Source organism: Platichthys flesus, chromosome 4 (genome assembly GCF_949316205.1).
Source record: "Platichthys flesus chromosome 4, fPlaFle2.1, whole genome shotgun sequence".
In the NCBI taxonomy this organism is placed as follows: Eukaryota; Metazoa; Chordata; class Actinopteri; order Pleuronectiformes; family Pleuronectidae; genus Platichthys; species Platichthys flesus.
In genome coordinates, this window is record NC_084948.1 from 9,813,390 (window position 1) to 9,837,560 (window position 24,171).

At 39.3% G+C, this 24,171-nt stretch overlaps 2 protein-coding genes across 3 annotated transcripts in view; both read right to left on the reverse strand.

Moving 5' to 3' along the window:
* The window catches only part of LOC133952181 (seizure protein 6 homolog), a 162,974-nt gene that overhangs the window by 56,160 nt on the left and 82,643 nt on the right, over positions 1 to 24,171 (reverse strand). The window lies entirely within an intron of this gene.
* Positions 5,949 to 8,022, reverse strand: LOC133952182 (uncharacterized). The gene is made up of 4 exons (XM_062386518.1): positions 7,712 to 8,022; positions 6,844 to 6,936; positions 6,609 to 6,728; positions 5,949 to 6,508 (listed from the first exon to the last, which is right to left on the reverse strand). The coding sequence occupies exons 1-4, from the start codon at positions 7,794 to 7,796 to the stop codon at positions 6,306 to 6,308; spliced, it is 501 nt and encodes a 166-aa protein (XP_062242502.1). The 5' UTR covers positions 7,797 to 8,022; the 3' UTR covers positions 5,949 to 6,305.

The window sequence follows — 24,171 nt, forward strand, 5'->3', positions numbered from 1 at the left end:
GCCTGACTATGTTATCAAAGAGCTAATGATCTGAAGCTAACATTAGCTCAACCTGGATCCCAATCACCAGCTCTGACTTTGCTATCATGACTTTTTCCTTGGATATGTGATGTATGACTGTAGTCCCAAGGTGGAAACACTCAAGTCATGTGATTGACTGATTGTTTGGGGAGGATTTGGCTGAGGGCATTGAGTGGTCGTCTTCTAACCAGAATGTAATATATAGCGGTTCGATTTCTACATACTGCAGGCCAAACGTGTCTAGGGCAAAATACTGAAACTCTAAATTTCCCCTTCTCATAGAGAAAGTGCTGCACATGGATGCACTGTATGAATGGTAAAAACTGTACTGTAAAGCCATTTGAGTGGTCGACAAGGCTCGTAATGCGCTACATAAATACAGAGCTTTAATTTTACCCATCTTTCTTGTAAGTTACAAAAAAAACACCCTATGAACTTCATGACAAGGAATGTGTTTTGTAGAGCAGTTCATTTCTTTTGCCGTGTTTCTGGACTCAGGGACAACTACGACAACTTGGATATTCCAGTGTTAATTTCGTTGACGAAGACGAGACGAAGACGTAACGAAAACGGATCTTTGAAAAATAAAACTATGACTACAGGCCATCATAATGTATCAGGAGTGAGTGTGTGTGTGTGTGTTCCCCAGATAGCGCACCAGTGCAGAGGCTCCGCCCTCCGCTCACTCGCTCAGAGACACAAGATCAGAGCTTGTTCACGTGAACGAGCCGCTCACTGACTCACCGGCTGCTTCTTAACTATGGAAACAGTAAAAACTCAGAGTTTCTCTGGTCTCAGCTGCTCAGAGATCAGCGCCTCAGCTTCTTGATCAGAGCAGAAACTGCAGTTGGTTTGTACCGAGCTTAAGTTTCTGTGTCTGCCTCCAGCCTGACCTGCTCTCACTTTTTGTTTTCACATTTCAAACTAAATATATATTTCTAAGCTATTAGGCTGCAGCTATATGTTTGTATTTATTTCAAAATAGCGTGCTTCTTATTTCATACATTTCCCACAAATACGGGGAGGACTGAAGTAGCCCTACAACGTTCTGTGTTAAACTTATTTCAAAGTAGGCCTACACTTGCCTGTGTATTTTCTTCTCTTCATAAGTGTTCAGTGTTTTCGAACACTTATAGCAATAAAATGTCAAGAGTTTTCTTTATTGTCGTTCTATAATTTCATAAATGCAACAAACTATAGTTTAGTATAGTATAACTTTATATTTAACTTTATTAGCTTTGTTATCAAATATGGTTTGCAGCTCCAGACAAATTTTATTTGGGGGAAGAGGGGGCAAAATTACTCTTTTGAAAGTAAAGGTTGCCGACCCCTGCTATAGACCTATGCTGGTAGGGATATCTAATGGACAACCTAAGTACTGCAAGCTAGACTATTATGCAGTTTTAGACATAACAGATGGTCCCTGGGCCTGAGAAGGGAAGATAGGAGTTTAATGTGGCTACTAAATGTGAGTAAAACTAGACTAAAATGAATTTCGTTTAAAACTAAGAAGGATAAAAATGACTAAATATGACTAAAACTAATATGCATTTTCGTCAAAAGACTAAGACTAAGACTAAATCAAAAATAGCTGCCAAAATTAACACTGGGATATTCACATGGCCAAGAAGGATTTAAACTCAATCTAGTGCCTGGTGTGCGAATGATACAGCTCACAGCCAATCGTCTATGTGTAAGAATAATAACGAGTATATTCTCACATTGCTCGATTGGAAATTAATACAATTTGTCAAATGGACCATGTGAAATTTACCTTTGTGATTTAACATTAAATCTTTTTCATCATAAAAAACCTGAACTTTTAACCGAAAATACAGTTGACATTGTTGTAACATTGATTCTTGAATCCTATTATTTTATCCTAAAATTAAGCTACTGCCATGAAAAGATTTGGCACAGAATAAAACTTAACAGATCGAGATGTCAAATTTTAACAGAATAGACTATAGACATTTAGCTTCAAAGTCTGACGCAAAAGTAATATTTTGCCATTTAAAAAATGTATTAATGTTAATCCTACAAAGAAATAAATCGAATTCGCTAAGTTAATTTGGGACATAACCAAGGTTATACGGTCTAATTTCCCAGTTACATTTTTATAACAGCATCTCCGACGTCTTTGTCATTGACACACAACAAACCACTGCAGACATTTATCACAGTTTAGTTGCACACAAAATTCCATAATCAGGGTAAAGAATGACCTCTCCTCTGCTCTTGTGTTTGAATGTCTGTCATGTTAGAGGGGTGGTTCAACATCTTCGAATGGCTCTGCACCTTATTTGCTTTCAGTCTAAGTGAAATACCAATGTCATTGCTGTGTGTTAAGTTCAGAGCTGAATCTGGTTAGCTTCACTTAGCAAAACAACCGGAGGCAGAGAGAAACAGACAGCTGATCTATCTGTGGCATTAATTTGATCCACAGTGTGGTTACATGCTGAACTGTGCACAGCTTCCTTTAGTCTATGTGTGAGTGAGGTTGTCTGTATTTGTGATCATCAAGCCTTTGTTGCCTTTGCAACTGGCACTGCACACAGATGCAACATTACATTACATGTCATTTAGCTGATGCTTTTGTCCAAAGCGACTTACTGTTTTAGAACACTCAGCATTTTATGAGGGGCCATTTTAGGGGTTAGTATCTTGCCAAGGACACTTAGGCATGCAGATGGGAAAGAGTGGGATTCGAACCGGCATCGTTCTTGTTGCAGAACACCCACTCTATCCCCTAGGCCACGCTCTCCCCAACCCTAACCCTAATCCTGAAACCTACATCTTCTAAATCAGAAACTTTGACTCGAATAAAAAAAAAACATGACCAAAGTTCCACACACTTTAAAAAAATAAGGAATGATGGTCAGAAATAAAGAAAATAAATATCACAAGTAGTCATTGAGTTAAGATTATTTTGTAAAACCTATTCAAGTCTCATTCGACTAATTGTCAGTCGTGACAGTCAGCAACTATGTAACAAGGTTTTTCTCATGGTTTAAAGTCTGAAATGAAGGAGGAATTGATGTCACTTAACACTGGATACATAATACACAGTAAGCTCAGCACATTATTCAATTATAGTACACTTACACTGAAACTTTACTTGCAGCCCACGTATAGCAGGAGCCTATCCAGCCTGAACGCAACATGAATGACTCACACTGTACCGTACTGCCTTGTGTATAACAAGTCATAATGTGGCGTTAATGAACTCATGGACACAGCATCAGGATAATAGTGGATAGCGGAACAAAGGGCATCGCCGAGTAATCACATTATGCCTTCAGCTCAGGGATAATAAAACACTTGAGGGAACATTGGGAGACGTAATCCAATTTGCCCTGGCACCAGCCCAGCTTCTGTATAACTGTACCTCACAAACATAATCATGAGGGTTGGTCCCCCTGCCTGGAAGAAGAACATAATGGATCCCAATACATTTTGATAACGGAATCACTTCATTCATTATCTATGGAGAGAAATTAGACTCAAAATGGTCACAAGTTAAATGACCACCAAATACGTTTTAGATTCACAAATGTGTACAGCGATGTATGGGAATTAAAGGTTAAGCTGAATAAATTGAATATTTATTTTTTTGCACTCGACTCCTTAAGAGAACATATTTCTTAAAGGGCATGCATCTGTACGAAGTCAAAGACAACCATCCATCCATCCATTCATCCATCTCTATCCAAAGTGGAAACATGGATTAAGATAGAGATAGAGCTCAGGGAAGGATATACAGTATGAGAACAGAGATGAGAGGAGGCAAGGAGAGTGAAGAGAGGATAAAAGAGAGAAAGATGGGACAACAGATAAACTCCAAACACAGGATTGGACTCAGCTTGGCCTGATATTCCCAAATTCAAGAGTTGCGGCTGTATCATAATTCAAAGTGCACAACTTCCTGGTGAAAACCAACAGCCATTTTAGTCGTAAATATATTTGGAATGCAATCGGTTTACTATGAACTGAAATACAGTCTCCCTTAAACCATCACATAACTAAATATACTCTATATCTATATACTGAATAAATGAACCCCGTGCTATGGTGTGAAGAGAATCATCTCTGACATCATTTTACTTTATAAAAGCAACAAATGACAGCCGAATAATTCATATGACACTCCCTCATTAAGAAGGCAACAAGCTTGGAGGGACTGTGTGGAGGATGAGAGCAAAACAGGGAGCGATAGAACCCTTGACTAATGGATCCAAGTTTATATACGTGTGTGTGTGTGTGTGTGTGTGTGTGTGTGTGAATGTACTTATATCTCAGTGGGAACCATTTTAAGCATGAACACTACAGAGTGAGGACATTTTTGGAAAGTGAGGACAGTGTTTGAGGGTTAAGACTTGGTTTTAGAGTTCGGGTTAGGATTAGGTTAAGGTGAGGGTAAGGGTTAGGCATTTAGTTTGTATTTTTAGGGTTAGGGTAACGAGCTAGGGAATGCATTATGCCAAAGAATGTCCTCACTTAAATAGAAGTACAAATTTGTGTGTGTGTGTGTGTGTGTGTGTGTGTGTGTGTGTGTGTGTGAAAGAGACGGGTAAAAGCGAACACGGCAACTCAAGGAAAGAGATGGGAAGAAATGAGGGGGAGAAGCAAGGTAATACAAAATCATGTCGACTGTATGTGTATATTATATATCTCCCCTGTTCTCTACAGAGACACTTTGTTGATCTTGTTCTTTTATGCAGACATAGAGCCGGGGCCTAGCAGGGAATAAGGGGACTATTTACCTCTAATTGCACGCCTCCTTCAAAACACAATAGCTTCTCCCTTCACCTCCCCCAAAAATGCTGAAACTTCCATTTAAATGTTTCAAACACTGCTTTATATATTCACTTAATATCACTACCCCTATCATTACATGGGATTAGAGTCTACTTCATGTATGTTCATAATAGGAGCTGAACGTGTGTGTGTGTGTGTGTGTGTCTGCTAATTAACAAGAGTAATTAAGAGGGAGGTGAGTGATGTCGTTGTCGAGGGAGCATCTGTTCCAGCAGGAGAAGTGGGTCATGGTGGAGAGACAACCGCATAGGCCACTAATGATGAGAATCCTCGCTGACTACCTGAACTGTCTCACTGAAGTCAGGACTACCGATGTGAGCAGGCTGAATTTCACTTTGCAGGAACTCTGAAATCAGTCCGCCCTCCAATTACGCCACTAAATGAAAAAAGACGTCAATGATCTCGTCAACCATCATATTTGCTTAAAGGACAGATCTGGAGATTTTTCATCAATACTATATTAAGTAGCAAAGAGGAAGGGTTCAGGTGGCCAGCAGCTTCTTACCTAGAGCCTTGTCTCTGTGAGGCAACATCTAACCATTCATGTGAGCAGGGCCGGCCCAAGCCTTTCGGGGGCCCTAAGCAGAATTTGATATTGGGGCCCCCCCTCCCACTAGCGGAGTCATTTGCGCTCGACGATTATTGACAAAAATGTCACACTACAATGATTTGACAATGAATTAATTGACATTATCAATTGTATTAATACTGAATTACGTAGATGTGATTTCCTGTATTTTTTATATGGCCAGCTGGAGAAGGGAAATACCTAAATTTAAGCATATTCATAGCATTTTGCTTTTTGACTCATTGAGATGGTGACTTAGGCTTGGACTTCAGTGCCCCTTGACCTCTTGGGCCTGAAAGGCTCATTCAGTTGCTCTCATGCCAATAATATTCTAGACTTTTGTCCCTTGATAGTCCCCTGTATTATTATAGTCATTATTTACACCAAAACAGTCACCTTTTAACCTTAGAGGGCACTTAGATCACAGATTTATTTTAAACTTTCATATTCAAAGTAAAGCATCAAGTGTGGTTTACTGAAGTTAAATTGTAAAATAATTAAATACAACAGCATTTGTATTTTATTTTAAAGTATCAGTTTAATAAAACAGATCTTTCAACAGATTTGTAAATGTGCAATCTTAAACTGAAATCAAAATACACAAACATTAGTATTATCAAAAATAACATTAAAAAATAAAAAATAAATAATGATAGTGCCTCTGTATTCCAAACAAACGATCACAAACATATTAAATAAATAATTTGCAACTGTGCAAATGCGTATTAAGTTAGCAATTTCCAATTACAAAATAAAACCAAAATAGACAAGCATGATTATAATAAAAAATAGAACGTTACATAGATACATAGATTAAATAATGAAAGTGACTCAGTATTCAATTAACCTTTTAAACCCCATTAACTAATTGTCTACACGTAAAATGGTAATGAAAGCTTCAACCATTAGATTTTTTGGGGAAGGTGAAGGTGTCACTAATTTGCACTGGCCCTCTTCTTACCAGATCAGTCCTTTCTGAGTCAGACAGGAATGCTGACCATTCAGCTGGGTCAGTTGGAGGAGCTGTTGATCCACCTTGATAGCTGGTGCTTGTTGAGGGAGTGGATGGGACATCCATAGCAGTGGATGCTGCAGAAGGACCTGTAGGGACATTAGATACAAAAATAGAATCATAACATAACACAAGATATTTCACAGTTAAGTAAGGCAACATAAAACAAAAACTGTTAGATTAACTGACCTGTTATGCCGGCAGAGGTTGAAGTCGGTGTATCAGTGACTGTCAATGCTGGTAACTGTTCCTCAATGGGTAAAAGTTCTTCCTCACTTTCAGGTGACTGTAAGTCTGCTGGGGGTGAACCTGCAAAGATAAAATAAATAAATCAACAAATAAAAAAAATGTAATTATTTTTTTTTAAATGTGTCATGTCATATTAAAAGACTATGTAGCCATTTGCCATCAAGAAAAACCTCACCTGCTGTATCATCAGCTGTGGAGGCACTGACACTTGATGACACATCGGGGGCAGGTACAGTTGGTTGTGCTCCAAAATACTTCAACAGTGTTCCTGAAAAAATAACATTGCAAAAGTGCATAGTTGATAGTGAGTTTAAGAAAAATGAGTTTATTTTGCCATCATTACTTACACTCATCAACAAACAATTCCACACCTAACCATTCCTATTCTAGTGAGGCAAAATAAGGCACAGCCTAATTGCAGTGTGGTGAACACTTAACATCCTAAATATAATATTAATACAATATAAGTATATTTTTATCACAGACGTCTCCTCACTTCAACATGGTGTTTTCTCATGAAGACCAATAGGCCATCTCTCAACAAAGATCTTAGAGCAGAGCGCACATTGTGCTCCATCTTTGGCTGAGATGTCACTTTTACTAACGTGCACAAGCACAGCAATGCTAGCTTGCATCCCTTACACCTAGAAGGTTAAGTTCACCTTTGGCTGTTTCCTCCAATATAAACCGATATCTCACGGACTAAGACTCTGCACTTAGTCGCTGTCAGACTCACCACTATGTCACAGTGCTACTAGTGCTAATGTCCACCTCAGTCAGCGAGCTAACGTTAGATTAAGCCTGGCAAGAGCTAGCAGTACATGTTTGATTGAACATCCTAAACACTGCCAATATCGTTGACATATACACCTAGATAAATGTATATTAATGAGATACATACACTGTTGATGAATATAGCTCATGTGATGTCAAATATAAGATGACATTAACTCGCTAGCTAGCTAGCTAACTCCTATGATAGCTTGAGCTGCTCCTCCCTCAAATGAGTTCAACACATATTTTAAATAATCATGCAATCATACCTTTATCTTGCTCTTTTTTCTCATCTTCTGTCCTTTTCTTTTTCCGTTTTTGGGCACCAGAGAGATACGTCCTTTTAGATGACATGCTTATATATGTCCCTTCCAACTTAACCTTGAGTATTATGCAGTGTCTGTCTATGACCGCGAATTATCTGTCAGCAGATTGAGCACGCAGTTGATATGCATGACTTGTACGCTGGCAGATATATTGATCGTAAAATCAGAATTTTCTTGTATAGATGTATTCTTTATTTCATTCAATCAGGTCACTTGTTTAAGTTATTTAATATTATTATTATTTTAAATTATTTTAAATTATAATTTTTTTTTCCGATAGGGGGCCCCCTGGCGGTCAGGAGGCCCCAAGCGCCCGCTTGTATCGCTTGTGCCTCGGGCCGGGCCTGCATGTGAGTGTGAATGGTTGTCTGTGTGACTATGTGTCTGCTCTGTGATTGACTGGTGTCCTGTTAGGATACCAGTACACTGCCTCTCGTACAGAGTCAGCTTGTATTGGCTCCAGCCCACACACTACCCACAAGCAAGAGCATCTGGGTAAAGACTATGGATCTAATTAAATAGATATTAAGTCCCGTGACATGTACTTTCACTACCATGGACACACAAACACACTCTAGTTCTTTTCGACCCCAAACTGACAAACACCCTCCCGTTGCCAAAAATATACAAAGTGTGTTTTGATTCTGAGGCTGAAAATAGAAGATGAAAACTGCTCTATATTTCCCTCTACTCCAGTGAGTAACTGTTTCATAAAATAAATGTTTTTGGTACAATAAGTTTTTGCTGTTGGTACACAGCAAATTCTAGTATTAACTGCTGTTTTCTTCACAATCTATTAGAAACGTTGCACATTTAGTAGCTTATTCTCGCCATGAGCTTTCTCCACCGATAGAAATCAACACCAATGCGAGTTCCTGTTTTGCTTCTACTTCTATCGCAGCCTCGCTTCTTCTAGATTTAGCATGCTGACCTGCTAGCCCCAACCCAGCTGGGCGGTCTTGTCCTTTCTTATAGTGAGCCACTGTATCATCCTGTCTGCTCTGTAGAAGTAGTGCTGCCCAGAGGATGGATTATAAGTTCTGTAAAAAACGCAACAACTGCTGAAGTACCACTACCACCCAAAACATCTTTCACTGATGGAGAGAAAACTTACAAGCTTAAATCTCGGAGCTGAGAGCCTCAGCCATAGTCAGAAGGTAAGTTTTGATCGATTGATGAACACTGTCGGTTGTGGCCTTTTTACAGGATTTGAATAGGGTTGGTTGATGTTGATAAAATAATAATGACCAGCCAGAGATAAGACTATTAATGTAGCCAGGCACTCGCTATCGGCAGCTAACATTCACTAATCCACTTAAACAACAACAGCAGCCGACTTACCTCTGATTGCAGTACTTGTACTTTCTCCTTAGACTAATGTTTTTCTCATAAACACTTTTCATTCCATATTCCCCATATTAAGCTTAATCATAATTCTTATTTTAATCAGCCCAGGCTTTAACGCCTATTATAGGCTCTGAAAACATTTACTGTCAGTGTTTGGATGGATCCTCCAGTCTGGAACAGTTTTGGTTTCATCACAGCAGGGGCTCCAGCGTGTCTTTCTTTTTCTCTGAGCTTCTTATTTTACTTGTGTAAAGAGGGCAGGATTAGTTTGGAAAGGTGATGTCATTTTTCTTCCTGTGTTTAATCAGACTGTGATTATAGCTGCTGGTTGTTTGGTCACTGGCAATCAAACCTGCTCAAATCACACTAGCATAATTTCCTGAATTTGGAGTATAAACATGCAGATGACAACAATATATATTAAACTCATTATAAGTTTATTAGTCAGGAAGTTTAGTCTGATGTTTAATGACAGTTGAATGTGAATATCAAAGTGATTATGAAACTAAGATATCCATTTTATATAATTTAATATTAGTCTCTTAAAACGGGTGCCCTTACATTTATGGGATTAGGAATGTTACCATAGTGATATCTACCTTTGTAAGAGGCAGAATGACACCCTATGGTTTTGTTACCTGCATACAATGTACGGCCAATAGACAAACTTATTTCATGACTATCTCACTGATTCAATTCAATTGTCTTTATATAGCACTAAATCAGAACATTTAATTATCTCGAGGCACAATACACAGGTCGAGACCATAACAATTATAGAGAAACCCAATAGTTCTCATAAAGAGCAAGCACTTTGGTGACTGGAGAGAAAAAACTCCCTCATCATCAAGAATAACCCTTTAGCAGGACCAGACTCAATGTGGGCGGCCATCTGTCAAGACCATTCCAGTGTTCTATGAATTGATGTGTTATAAAAATTTGTCATAGAACTGTGTGTTGGTGGGAGACATAATCAGCACCTGTTAAATGGATTATCATTTCATGGAATTCAGGTCCATAATAGACATCTTGGTCAGGATGAATGACAGGTGGAAAACAGACTAAGTAATCCATAGGACGGCACCTGTATCCATCGACTGATGTGCTGCAGTTTCCATCCAACCTGCTCAACAGTAAAAGACATAATGTGGCACATGAGCCACCAAAAGCTACAAGTGTCTGATGTGTAACGTGTCTGTGTGTGTGTGTGAGTGGTTATTTTGTTGCCGCCTGTTGTCCTTTGCATAAAATGTACCCAAGCTAAACATGGATTATTATTATTTTTGTTTTTTTCAGCTTGTGCAGTCGTTTTTTCTTGTAGCATTAATGCCAATGGAGTATCACTACAGACAACATTAGATGAACATGGCTTTCAATATGTAAGAAAAAGTGCAGAAAGATAACTAGCTTTCTCTCACAGCCCTGTCCTTGAGTGGCCCTGTAGTTCCCACTACACAAGTTACTCTCTCACAAGAGCTCCAGCTACAAACAAAAAAGAGAGAGGCTTGAGATTAGTCTGGCTGTTTGAAAGGAAATTGAACATTGTGACACAGCAACCAGAAAAGAGTTCTCTCTCTCTCTCTCTCTCTCTCTCTCTCTCTCGCTCTCTCTCTCTCTCTCTCTCTCTCTCTCTCTCTCTCTCTCTCTCTCTTCGGGTTGGCTTTTATTCCCTTGCCCCCGAGGACAGCCAGGTAATCATTGTTTCATGGGCAGCATGAATGCAGATGGGCAGATGGTCATCTGAAAAGAAGACCAGCCCGCTGAAGGTCAGGCCTGTAAAGCCTGCCCTCACAAAGACAGCGGCAGCTTTGCTTAGCTGCATGAATAAAGATAGAGTCATTGAAAGGAAATAGAAAATGTAACTTCCCTGTTGTATTTTGTGATATTTGGGACATAAAAGTTCTTAATGCAACATTGTGCATGAAGATGGGAGAGTAAGAAACTCTATTCACAGTTGAAACACTCTGTATTTGAGATGCAATATATAATTAAATACACTAACAAGCAGGTTTTTGTATGTACACACCAGCTTAATCATGCAATAATCCAATCAGTAAATCATGTGGCAGCAGAGCAGGGTATACAAATCCTGCAAATAGGAGATTCTGTCTATTGCTGCTGACCGTTAAATATCTTCTAATGACTAGCTCCTGCAGGATAATACTCCACAAAGTAAAAGTCTCAAACAGGTTTTATGAACATGGCATTGAGTTCAGTGACCTCCTCTGTCACCAGTTGTGAAATAGAACCTGTGATGTGATATGTCTCTTGGAGTGTTCCTAATAAAGTGCTCACTGAGTGTATGTCTTACATCATTCTTATCTGCCAAGACACACAGAGAATATCATATAAACCATGTGGACCTGGGAAAAATAAATTGAGTTATTGCTTAAAGCATTTATCGAGAGATTGTCACGCGCAGAGAAATGAATGAAATTCGCTCCCCACTCCCTGAATAACAGTTTTAGGCGCTGGCGTTAGCTCAGCTCTGTGGATGCACAGAGAGACTGTCAGCATGAAGGTGTATGACCATAACGACTGCAGGGATGGAAAATCATGCGTATATATTTACATATGTTTTGTTTGGAGGACTGCATCCAGTTCAACTCTACTCACCAGCATGATCAAATCCTCATTTTCCAAAGCAATGGAACAGCCACTCACTTTATGTGTTTGCACTTATCTTGTTTGAACATTCACCTTGCCAATTGCTGTTTCCCTATTACCCCAGTCCCTGCATGTCTATCTGAAAATTGGTTTTATCCAATATGCCTGAATGAGGGGTGAAAAAAAAATTCACAAGCTGAGAAAACCATAGAAAAAGAAATGATGAGCAAGTAAGATGAACGTGTAAGTAAAAAATAAAATTCAGATGCACTGCACTGGGCTGTATGAATTGACAGAAAGAGGCTGGAATTTACATTCTCGGCCTTGTGTGTCATTGGAAATGGTGCAGAAGTGAATAAATCACATAGGGGTGAACAGAACATGTATTTCTTATCCCGGGAACTGGCATGCAGGAATTGGACTCTAAGGATATTAATATGAGGCAGAAGTGGGAGACATGGCGATGGTATCATAATACTTGGATCGTTCCTTGGAACCTGAGTGAGGATATTTTTCATCAGATGGGTATTTAAGTGATACTCCAATATTTTCCACTATTGGACTAATTGCTGATTAATACCTTTTTTATAAGTCGCGATGATATAATATGACTGACTGACTGAATGAATGATTAAAACATACAACTCATGTAGTTACTTGAGAGAAATTTATAGATTTCCTATTTATATCGCATTTAGAGCACTTTCTTAGCAAATTATTCATGATATAAAAAAATAGTAAAACAACAATCTAACTGATAGCCGCTACTGATGTTTGTTTATATTTTTTTTGTTATTATTCATTCACCCTTTTGTACCAGGAAAATAATTTAATTTAATCATTATTTAAAAAGCACTATTTTAAATTAGTTCACCCTTTTATCACTCTTATGTTTTAATGAGAAAAAATTCAATCAGATTTATGAAACAATCTTTGGTTTAACTAAACTTTATATAACGGAGACATATCAAGTTGATATGGTTCCTTTGGGTCTAAATGAAATGTCTGTAACATATTTTGGTCAAAATACCACAAGGACCATTTAAAACAGGATCTTTTTAGCCTGTCTAAAACAGCCCTGACCTGTTTGAGTGCCAATAGATTATTTTACTCTTTACTTCAAAATGTCTTTTCTCCCATAGACAGCTTTCTGCTTTTTCTTTATCATTTTGAAAGCTACTTACTTCATACTCAGTATGAAGCACAACTTTACTTGAAATGGCCCAAAAGCTGTACCTATATTTAGGATTATAAATGTTGTGTAGCTATCAACTGCCTTTAAGAGAGTGGTCAGTAGGAGTCACATCTGTTTGGTACCAAACTATTCCTGTTTTACTGGATTTTTCATGGCAAATATTTACTAAATGTTATTTATATGAGTACTTAACCTTCAATAACCTTTGAATATACTGTCTGTCATATTGTGTCCAGTTTGGGAGAATCTTGAAAGACTTGACAGGCGGGAAAATAACGAGCTGAAGTAAGAACATCCGACTGTTTCATTTTCACATGAGCTTCAATTACTGTTATTTTGTGTTTCTGTGACCTGCAAAACTCACACAATCTATTCAAATCATCTCTGATTATTCCAAAACAGTACTTTAAGAATGGATTTTACAAAGAAAGTGATTTCTTAGGCAGTTTTCCCATTATCCTCAGTGTTTCTGTGAGGTTAACTGAGTTTCTATATCTTTCTCACTGTGTCAATAAAGTGTTAACACAAGCCAAGTTCTAATCAATGGAGCAACTCAGAGCACAAACAAGCATACAGGTACATTTATTAAAACTGTGCATTCAGTTCAGCCTTGACTTCTGACAGCTGCAATCTTTGTTGCCATCCCTCAAATGTATTTTCTCTTTTGTTGCTTAAAGTATTACCTCTGCTTGGGTTTTCATGATCACTCCAAGCCAGAACAATCCTATTTTTCTGTTTGTTTTTTATGTTTATCCTGAAGGAAGCGTGAGTAAAGGTTGGGAAGACAGGAGTTTCTAAAAAGCTAAATGAAAAGTCATGGGCAAGAGGAAGGAGACTGTGCATAAAGGTGTGAGTACAGCCACTGATGTGTTCATGTATATATAAGCGAGTGTGTGTGTGTGTGAGAGAGAGAGAGAGCCAGCATGAGTGTGTGTCTTCAAGTGGTGAATCAAAAGCTGTATGTGCAGGGCTGCAAAGAGCTGATAGCTGACCCATCAAGCGTGGCTCACCTAAAGCAGAATAAAAAACACCTACATCAGAAAAAGCCCGGCGGAGAGAATTTCTAAGTGCAGTGCTGCACGGTGCACATCTAAAAAGCCTACCTCAGCCACAAACACATGCCTCAAATCCTCAGCCAACAATGGGCGCTTACAAAAAGGCGGAGCTGAGGTCAAAGAGACTCCGGAGAGAGAGGGAAGGGTGGAACAGGCTTGTGTCCTTCACTCGTCACTCTCCTGCCTTTCAAGCGTATGCCTCCTTTCAAGAACACACCCGTACTCTATTTTGTGTGGAGTAGAGGTACAAGTTCCGACTACCTGATCTGTAAACATCAGGTGGATAAAGCCCAGTTAAGGTCTGAGTACACAGGTCGAGTCCAGCAGTGTCAAAAACCTCTCATGTGCCTTATCTCGACTGCTGTGGAATTTGATTGCCTAAAGATATGACTTGATTTTAGATATAAGAACAAACACTCGACTGCTGTGGAATTTGATTGCCTAAAGATATGACTTGATTTTAGATATAAGAACAAACACTTGTGAGTCAATTTTTACAGAATTTTTTTATGAGCTGGTCCTTGTTTTGTGTGCGTTCTCCTGCACACGTGCAACCACGTTCATGCAGGTGGCTGAGGGGAACATGACGAAAAACAAATGACAGTGCTTCATGCTTTTCCACTGATTCACCGACATGGCAGTTAAACACCAAGAAACCTATTGATGACCAAAGACTGAATTGGGAAGATGACAGATGTCTTCAAATGATCCATATACTAATTCTACAAACATGTCTGTATGTGGAACGCTTGTTTCACGACCCCTTCGTCTTTTAAAAAAGTGCACATGCCATAAGTTTAATATTATTACATTACATTACATTACATTTCATTTAGCTGACGCTTTTATCCAAAGCGACTTACAATAAGTGAAAACCGAATAAACAAGTGATCTGCGCGCTGTAACAGTCAGTGTGTTAGTCAGGTTGGGGGGCAGCATGCTTACCGCCACTCTCCTTTGTTCTCTAATAAACTATAGCAGGTTTGGCAACTGCGTCAAACCCCCACTCGATCACTTTAGTAATTTGTTTTTGTGGTCAAAGACTGACACAGACAGAGACAGGTGTATACAATCTTTATTCCAGATAAACCAGTTTCTAACTTCACACTGCACTGTTTCTAAAAAAGCTCTGCATCGTCTGCAGTTAAATGAAGAGAAAGCATTTGTAAAGCATTAAGGTCAGTGGTCAGTGGGCAGCATGGTGGTGCAGTGGTCCTGGGTTTTGAACATGCTGACCAACCAGGCTGTTTCTCAGTGGAGTTTGCATGTTCTCCCTTTTGTCTTTGAGGGTTTTCTCCGGGCATGTCAGCTACGAAGACATGCAGTATTAGTTAATTAGAATTAGGTGTGAATGTGAGCATGATGGTTGTCTCTGTATATCAGCCCTGTGACGGACGAATGAGTCATTGGCGAATATGTAGTCAGATCCGTTTCTTAAGAGAATGTACCAACAAGCTATTGTATAAGTAAAAGTCCTGAATGAAAAATGGCATTTATGCAAAAGTAAATAAGTATGAGCAGTAAAATGCTAAGGTGTATGAATTGATTTTGTCACTATGACCTTTATCAATGTAGCTGTGCTGAAATCGAGCCACAACCACATGAGCAGCAACTTACCCCCTTAGCTAGTGTATAGCTTCATGCTAGAGTCATTCCAGAAATGCCCCTTCGGCACAGGACTGATCAAAACCCAGTGGTCGCAGCAGCAGTCTCACATCCAGCTCTTGCCCCACTTGCTTTTTTCTGGGGAGCAGCACAATACCGAGTCAAGAGCAACCCCAATCAGTGTCACTGTGTGTTTTTCACACAATCGCCCAGGCTGACGGCGGTAGGAACAATCACCAGACGATACAGTCACGACTCCCCTGTTGCCAAATTAAGTGCAACTCCATGTTTCCCTGCTCCCCCACGGTGATGTTAAGTGAGGCTCCACATGGAAATCCTATAATTGAACCTCTCTCAAGTCTATGCTGGTTTTTCTGAGGACGAGCACTCATCGCTGATCTCTTTTCTCCCTGGAGAAGTCATGATTTAATTTATATTTAATTCTTAACAAAGAAAAGCGCATTATCATATTACAGCAACAGAGTGGATAATGGACAATAGAATTCTCCGGCACAACAATAAATTCATAAGAGGGAAATAATGAGGGTTTAAGCTAGAAGAGAATAAAGAAGGAGTGTGTCTGACGAAAGCAAGGGTGATGCAATATAGTGGACTACAAAATACCATCTGCTAAAAGATTTAAAAGTGTCTGCATGAGAAAATGTGTGTGCTGTTCATCTGATTTTGATTCTAGTACATTTGTTCCTGAAGATCGACAGCGTTACTCTCTGCTCAGTAATTATGTACTTTTTCATGTATTTTACATTATGTATACTCCATTTTAAACTACAGTCATATATCTTTTGTTCACTTAGTATGACCTTTATAGCATGGCTTTTTTTTTATATATTTTCTCATTTATTGATACACTGTGTATTACACTGTATTTATAGACTTTGGGTTTCCTTGTGACATTATGATGTGTAATTTTAGTTTTTTATTCATTTTTTATGCATTCCTTGGTTTCTACAATCAAGTAACTTTTTTAGCTGCCTTAATAAATAACAAATTTGGGGAGAAGTATTCAGTGTGTCTATTGCACATTTACTGTACATATCCTGGGAGGAGAGCGACAACGCCACTAAATTATGTATTCAACAGCTTCCTGAAATCTAGAGGCACATTGTTGGGAAGAGTTTGTCTTTACATGGTAACTTATACCATCATTGTTAATATCATATATATAAAGTTCAATTCATAATTGATTCTGATTCTGAATAGGATATTAATGGTAGGAATCAGTCCTCACAACACTGAGCTTATTTAATACAATAAAGTTTTTCTAAACTGAAAGAGAGAAACAACATTTTTAAAGTTAAAAGTTAAATTATTTAAAGTGTTGTCTATGAGAGAGAGAGAGAGAGAGCGAGAGAGAGAGAGAGAGAGAGAGAAAGAGAGAGCGCATTTACAGTACGATAGACTTGTTCCAGGGCAGTGGCGGAGGAGTGCAGGGGTTGTTTTATTGAACGCTGCTGTCTACGGAGCTGTTTGACTGCTGTTCATTAAGCCGCTCACTGTCTGAGCGTAAACACTGGAGTCGTGAGGGAGAGGCAGCTTTTCCACAGATGAAAGGGAGATTGGCCTGGTTCAGTGTGGGCTATGCATCATGGGAGTTTGAACAGATTCCACTGCAGTGCCTCTCAAACCAGGGGCTAGAAAACCAACGGACTGGTGATGTAATAGCTTACGGATAATGTAACACTGTAGCTGGTCACAATATGGTCAGAGTCAGTAGCATTTGAAGTGATTACTGTTTTATAATTTCAGAGATCTTGCTAATTGAATAAATGCTATTTTTGCTAATGTGTAGGATGTCGATCGGACTGCAGTGATCCCCCCCCCCCCCTCCCCCCTGTCAATGCCATTCCGGTATCCTATGAGAATTCAAACTGCCTCTGGTTGGGCCTACCTGCTGCCTAGGACTGAGAGATGCTGTTGATTTGGAGTTTATCATAAAAAACAATAGTTATGAAAACAATTATGGAAGCGGAACCAAAACCAAGTCTGGAACGAAAAAGGAACAATTTGTATAATCTTACACCACAGTTTAACAGAAGTTATTATCTACTACATAGCTGAGCTACTACTGTATCATAGCTGGAAAGTAAAGTAAATGAAGGGGGCTTGGAAACTCCCCTGACCATTAAATGGCTTTTTGTGTTAAATTCACCTTGACTTACATTTCCAAGTAAACATTTTGGCACATTTCATTCTTCACAGCTGAAACAATTATTTACAATTGTTTATCTGAGCCTCATAGATGATATATATATTTTGCAGCATACAGGTCTTTATCCAATAGCAATCACTTGCCTGTTATAACTGTCACACGGAGGTGAGGTTTGTCTTGGGGTTTCTGTCTCGTAACTTCCTGTTTTATTTTGAAATCCTAACTCTCCTCTCGTTTCAGGTCACTTGCCCTTCCTCATGTTTCACTGATTCCGGATTGTTTCCACCTGTTCCTTTCACCCTCATGTGCTTATAGTCTGCGTCTCCCCTTTGTCTTGTGCCGAAGTGTTTCGTTCTTGTTCGTGCACCTAAGCCCTTCCACAGCCATAGTCGTATATCTTGATCTGTGCTACGCCACGCCACGTAAGTTGTTGTCTGTTTCCTCTATGAGAGTGATTTTTGGTTTGTTAAAGTTTTCTAGTTTAGCTTCTTTTTGTGTTGTTTTGGTAATCTGAGTGTTTTATGTTTAGAGAGATTTAGTTAGTTTTTAGGTGAGCCTTTTCTTTTGTCCCGTTTTCATGGTTTGGTTTTCCTCCTTCGGGAGCGTTTTTGATTTCTTGCTCTAGCTTTTTGTTTTGACCTCCTTCGGGAGCGAATTGTGTTTTATAACCTCCTTTTTTCTAGTGAGTGTTTAGAATAGATTAAGTGAGTTTTTTCATAGCCCGATCTATTGTCACTCTGCATAGAGGAACTGACTCCAATAAAGTGTGCTGGCACGTGAATCCTCTGCATCTGAGTCCTCATTCTAGTACAGGCCTGACAATAACCTTCAATAGCTAATGCAATCATTTTTTTTAAGTTCTAAATACTCTTGTGTAACAATTCAGATATTCAAGGAAGCACAGCTATCAGTCACTCTGCTCAAACACTGACATAGACTGGCTATGTTTATTTCAATTTTTCAAATCATATTGTGTCAATAATTATTACACACATAATACACAACAAAATAGTCAATAATAAATGATGGTGTCAGTTGACTGTATAAAAATGATGAACTGCAATATGTAAAGTAAAATTTGTAGAACTGACACAGTGCATCCTGATGGGTTACAACAAAGTTGGTTGTGTGAGAGAATGATGAAATGTATATATTCATGCAGTGTGGGCCCGCTGGGCGGCTGCCTCACACTCTATCCTTTCCTCTGGTCATTGAGATCCGGACAGACTGCTGCAATCTAATCAACTCCTCCACTGTTTTTAATCCTGCGCCCCAATCTATTGCCTTCTCCAATTTCCTCCTCTCTGAAAGGCAATCACAGAGTGTGGGGCATTTTAATAGCTATTTGGCAGAATGCATTTGAAGGCGCCATGAGCTCGGTACAAGGACCTTTCATTAGATTGTCATCTCTGAGTGATGTAAAGCACTGTGGATGGCACAGGCACAAGGGCAGGGGAGGGACAATGGAGTGGACGGTGGAGCTGTGACCTTGCTCTTAAGGAATCTCTGCAGGTGGATAACTACATCTACCGCATCTATAGTGAACTTGTGCTAACTGAAATGTAAGACATTACCCAATAACAATGTCCTTTTTGATTAATGTTGACTGTTAGCCTTTTATGGACTCATTCAGGATTAGTAATCACCGTTTCTGACAGTCCAAATGTTTCAGCAGATACATTCTCAGAGGTTTTATAATGTGTCCTGCACTTGTGTGCCTATAACTTTTAGTTTTGCTTCGGATGACTGACAGCTACTGTTTGACACGCAGGAGCTGCAGCTCCAAATACACGTTACTCATTATTCATGTAACCCCTCTACTATACAACTCCTCGCATAGTTTCGTTGTTTATGACTATTTATTCATGCATCAGTTAAAGCAGGTTAGTTTACAGCACCATAGGACACACTGTACTTTATTTTTTGTGAACTACCTTAAAGTTGCTACCTCTAGGGACAGTGGGGGGGTCACAAAACTCAATTTTTTTTGGATGTTTGGGGCTGAAAAGTAATGGAACCCCTTGCAGGAGTTTGATTTTGGGACTGTAGTTAGTGGAAAGCAACAGATATAGGGGCATTTTGCAGTTAAGATTAGTTAATTATAAGGTAAATTTTAATTGCAGCTCTCCAGTATATGTCATATTATAAATGTCCATGTGTTAAAACTGACCTCAAGGACTTAGGGTAAAGGTTTTATCAAATAGTGGCCATGGGCAAATAATCAAAATGTAGAAGCTGACTTTGAAGTGCGACACAAACGCAGGATTCTGATTAAGGCGAAGGCTTTACAAGCCCATCTTCCGCCCCTTCACTTTACCACTGCAGTACATGGAGGTCATACTGATCACTGCCACCAAGTGTTGCCATTTAATGTAAATCTCTAATGCAGAATGTAGTTTGCAGAATGTTGTATGGGTATTGGTGGAGTGAAAAAAAACCCAGGAACTGGCAGGCCACTAATAGCTTTCAATGACTTAACAGCTTTCCTTTTCACAACTGGATGCTCTGCTGTGCACACACAGCAGCAGAATGAAAGAGGAAATGAAGTGTGTTTCTTTACTGCACTGTGCAAAGTTTAGCCCGTGGCTAAAGTCTTGTGAATTTGTGTTGAACTTTTTTTTCCGAAGTGTTTCCCTTGCAATTAACTCTTTGAAGGAAAACCCAAGTGAACCTCTCTTCTTTGCCGGGGCTCAGAGTAATGAACGAGCCAAAGGGTAAAGATACACATGTTTATGGTAATGCAGCTTATGCATAATGTAGCGTGGTGAAGTGGTTGTTTGCAGCTAAGGTTGAATTAATTATCCTCTCCTTCAGGTGTCCTTCACAAGTGTGTCATTTCTGTCTCGTTTCTCTGCGCCTTCATCGTTTAGCATGCCTGGGATGATTAGTCCAGGGTGACGACACGATAAACCTACAGGCCTCGGCATGCAAACACGGTTCAGTGGTTTTACAGAAACAGCACGCAAGCTCAGCCATTCATAATACACAACGAAGGCTCATTATTACAATCTAACCACTAAGCAGAGAAGCCCGCACATATTTCAGGATAATAGCTAAAAGCGATGGCGCAGCTGCTTCCACAGGATGTGTATGTTACTTATTTCTCTTTCAAACTGTCTCAGCATTGACAAATGTCCCCTAATCAATCTCTGCCATCAGCCCAGACAGGGACTGAAGATAGAACTGTGCTTTATTGAACTAAGGTGGAGTCTGGCTCAGCTAAAGCAGTTGAAGGTATTGATCCATTGGTCAATACCCTGCACTGTGCACGGCCAAACCTTTGCTGACTGTTGTTTGTATCTGTTTGGAGCTCTCTTCAGGGAGAGTGCTGTTTGGCCTTGGCTTTGGTCTTTATATGGTCAGCTGGGATTCATGCTTGGGCTGCACACACATACCGGGGAAGGTTCTCATTAAACAAGAGGACTGTCAGGGTAATCACAACACACTGTGTCACAGCTCACGGCAGTATCAATACTGAAGCCAATTGACCCATAGGCACATTTACAACCCACACATAGTGTCCAGAGTGCTCTTTAGAGAAGATACTCTTATGACTAAATATTAAATAAATGCATACGCATGTTACAAATGAGTGTATTAAATACATAATAGAAAAAGCATACTGCTAATGTAACACTTTAAAATATGAATAAAATAATAAGAGAGGCTAGAACTGCTTTGCACCAGTCACTCCTATTTTGTAATTGAGGCATTTTGTGAAGGGAAACATCCCCCATTATGAACTAACATGAGAGTAGATAGATGTCCTTTTCCCTATCACTACATAGGGGAATGTTTGATTTGATCAAAGTGTCTGAATAATTCCATGAGGGATCTGTGTTTTTTTGGGAATTTTTTTCCATCACTAATTGAGATTTAAGGACAGAGGATGTTGCAACTTGGTAAGCCCTATGGTACAAATTTGTGAATATGGCCAATACAAATAAAATTGGATAAATTGATGGATGATCGTTTGACATGAAAATAAAAGTATGTATTCTACCATGATAAAAAAATAATTCAATACCTCACAATTATGTTGTATATTATTAAAACTTTGTTGCAATGACGACTATCCCTGCAGAAATGTTCTTGCACAGAATCAACACATGTCTGAGCTATTCAACGTAACGCAGCATTTTTTGTTGCCACAAGGTCTTATTAAGTCCTGAGATAAGCATTGCGACCCCAGAGCTCCTACGCATTTCGGAGGGGGCACGGCCAGGTGAAGGAGAGGAGATTGAACAAAGCTCACCCCAGGGCTGCCTCGCTGGGGTGATGAACTCTCTACTCTCCTTTGCCGACAGCACTTTTCACACATTCTGAGTGCAGTCCCAACCCAGATTCATACACTGAGAGTTCAGGCCAACAGACCCTCAGGACCTGCTCAGTGATAAGGTGCTATAGTCCTGTACATGCAATGGAATAGCCTGGAATAGAAATTACCTTGTTACTAATACATTTCACCGGACAGCCTGCCTAGACCTGCAGTCGATCATCAGAGCTGATGCAAACAGAAACATGTTCATTCCTTCGGACAGTCGTGAAGGGGGACTCCATTACAACAAAGAAAAGACCTAGAATTGGACCTACATCGACCACAAATCAATGGGTCAACATGATTCCTCCTTGATAGCAGTCTATATGTTTAAAAAATATTGTGTTCTTTTTGACACAGCAACAGTAGTAGGCCATACAGTATGCATCCACCAAAATAAAGTAAAGAAAATCACCCCCGTGGATTCTTTATAGAACTCATAAGATTCTCACAATAAAATACCATCTTCTTTGAAACTCATCCCGTCAAAATAAATTAAGGACCAGTGGTTTGATCTAATGCCTTAACAGCCAAGGTTTATGTGTCCCTGAAAAGGAGTTCTCGTAGCTATGTGATTTATGACTCATGTTTGTCAGGAACAAAGTGACATTGTTTGGCACACCCTCGAAAACTTTGAAAGGAGCATTTTGAAGTTTGAACGAGAGGAGACAAGGGGAGAGCGGGGTAATGTGAGACATTTTTTACATTTGCTCCCCTCTAGGCGAGCTAAACTGATGTATCAGTCAAATTTACACATTTCCCATTAATTCAGGATGTTTTCTAGCAATAGAAATGATCAGAATGTCTTCAGGACAAAGGGCAGTGAAAATATGATTGTTTTTAAAAAAGTGGTCTTGTGTCTCATTTTACCCCAGCTACGGGGTAAAATCAGATAAATCAAGGGGGTAAAGTGATCCACTTGCTTTTTCCACTTTAAAACTACCATAACAACACATGTTGTAAGAGTTAAAATCCTGACAGCTAGTTGACAACCACACATTCCAAAACTAATATCGGACTAGTAACAGAATTATGGGCATTGGTCAATTAAGCACATTTATGATTATTATGATTCATGTGATCTCTTGCACACCCTAGCTTACCTGCACATTGTTTCTCCTACCAATGGCAGGGACAGGGATATTGTTTTTCTCTGCGTATTCAAATGCCAGTTCACGGCACTTAACTGGAGCAAGGCCCTGCTGGTCAGCTAGTTGTTTCAAGTGTTTGTCAAGCTTCTCCTCCATCTCATCTGTGAATATTCTCTTTACCTCAGCTACTGCACTCCAGGCTACTGATTTTACTTTCCCTTTCTCTTTTTTCTCTATGAATATTTTGAGGGTATCTTATCAATATTTCTATCCCTTCCAGCTTTTCTTAAAGACTTCTTTCCTTGCATGACCTCAGCGGCTGCACTCTACATCTCTGCGAGGGGTGTTTGGCCCCAGGTTGTCTTCCTGTTGTATAGTTTCTTGGCATGATGGCTTTTCTACAATGTTTATGACATTAAAAATAAAACATATATAATGTAATATAACACTAAAATATGTTTAAGATTTAACTTAACTTGTTCTTCATGGTGGGTTAAAGTGAGACAGTGTCTCACTTTAACTTTAACCCTAGTTGACAACTAGCTGTCCTGACAGCTAGTTGTCAACTAGCTGTCAGGACAGTGTCTCACTTTAACCCACAGCATTTGTCCCACTTTACCCTACAACCACCGTTTTAGAAAAAACAACATCTCTTAGCAATTCAAGCTAATCTTCAGCTAGCATCAATCACATGGTTTTATATGTTGGAAGTTCACCAACATGTATGATATAAGTTTTTCTACCTGATTCAACAACAGTTGATTAAGTTCAAAGCAAGAAAATTTACTTTTACATGCAAAAAACATACTTTCCACAGCACCAGCACCAACTTCTCCTTCATGGCAAGTGGGGAATGGGAGGGGCATGAAAACATAATGGTCAAATGACCACAAATGTGTTCCGTTGCCTAGATACAGGGGGTGTCTCACATTACCCGATGTCTCACATTACCCCGCTCTCCCCTACTATTCTTTACTTCTTCCAAACACCTCATGAGTTTTCTTAAAACCAACTA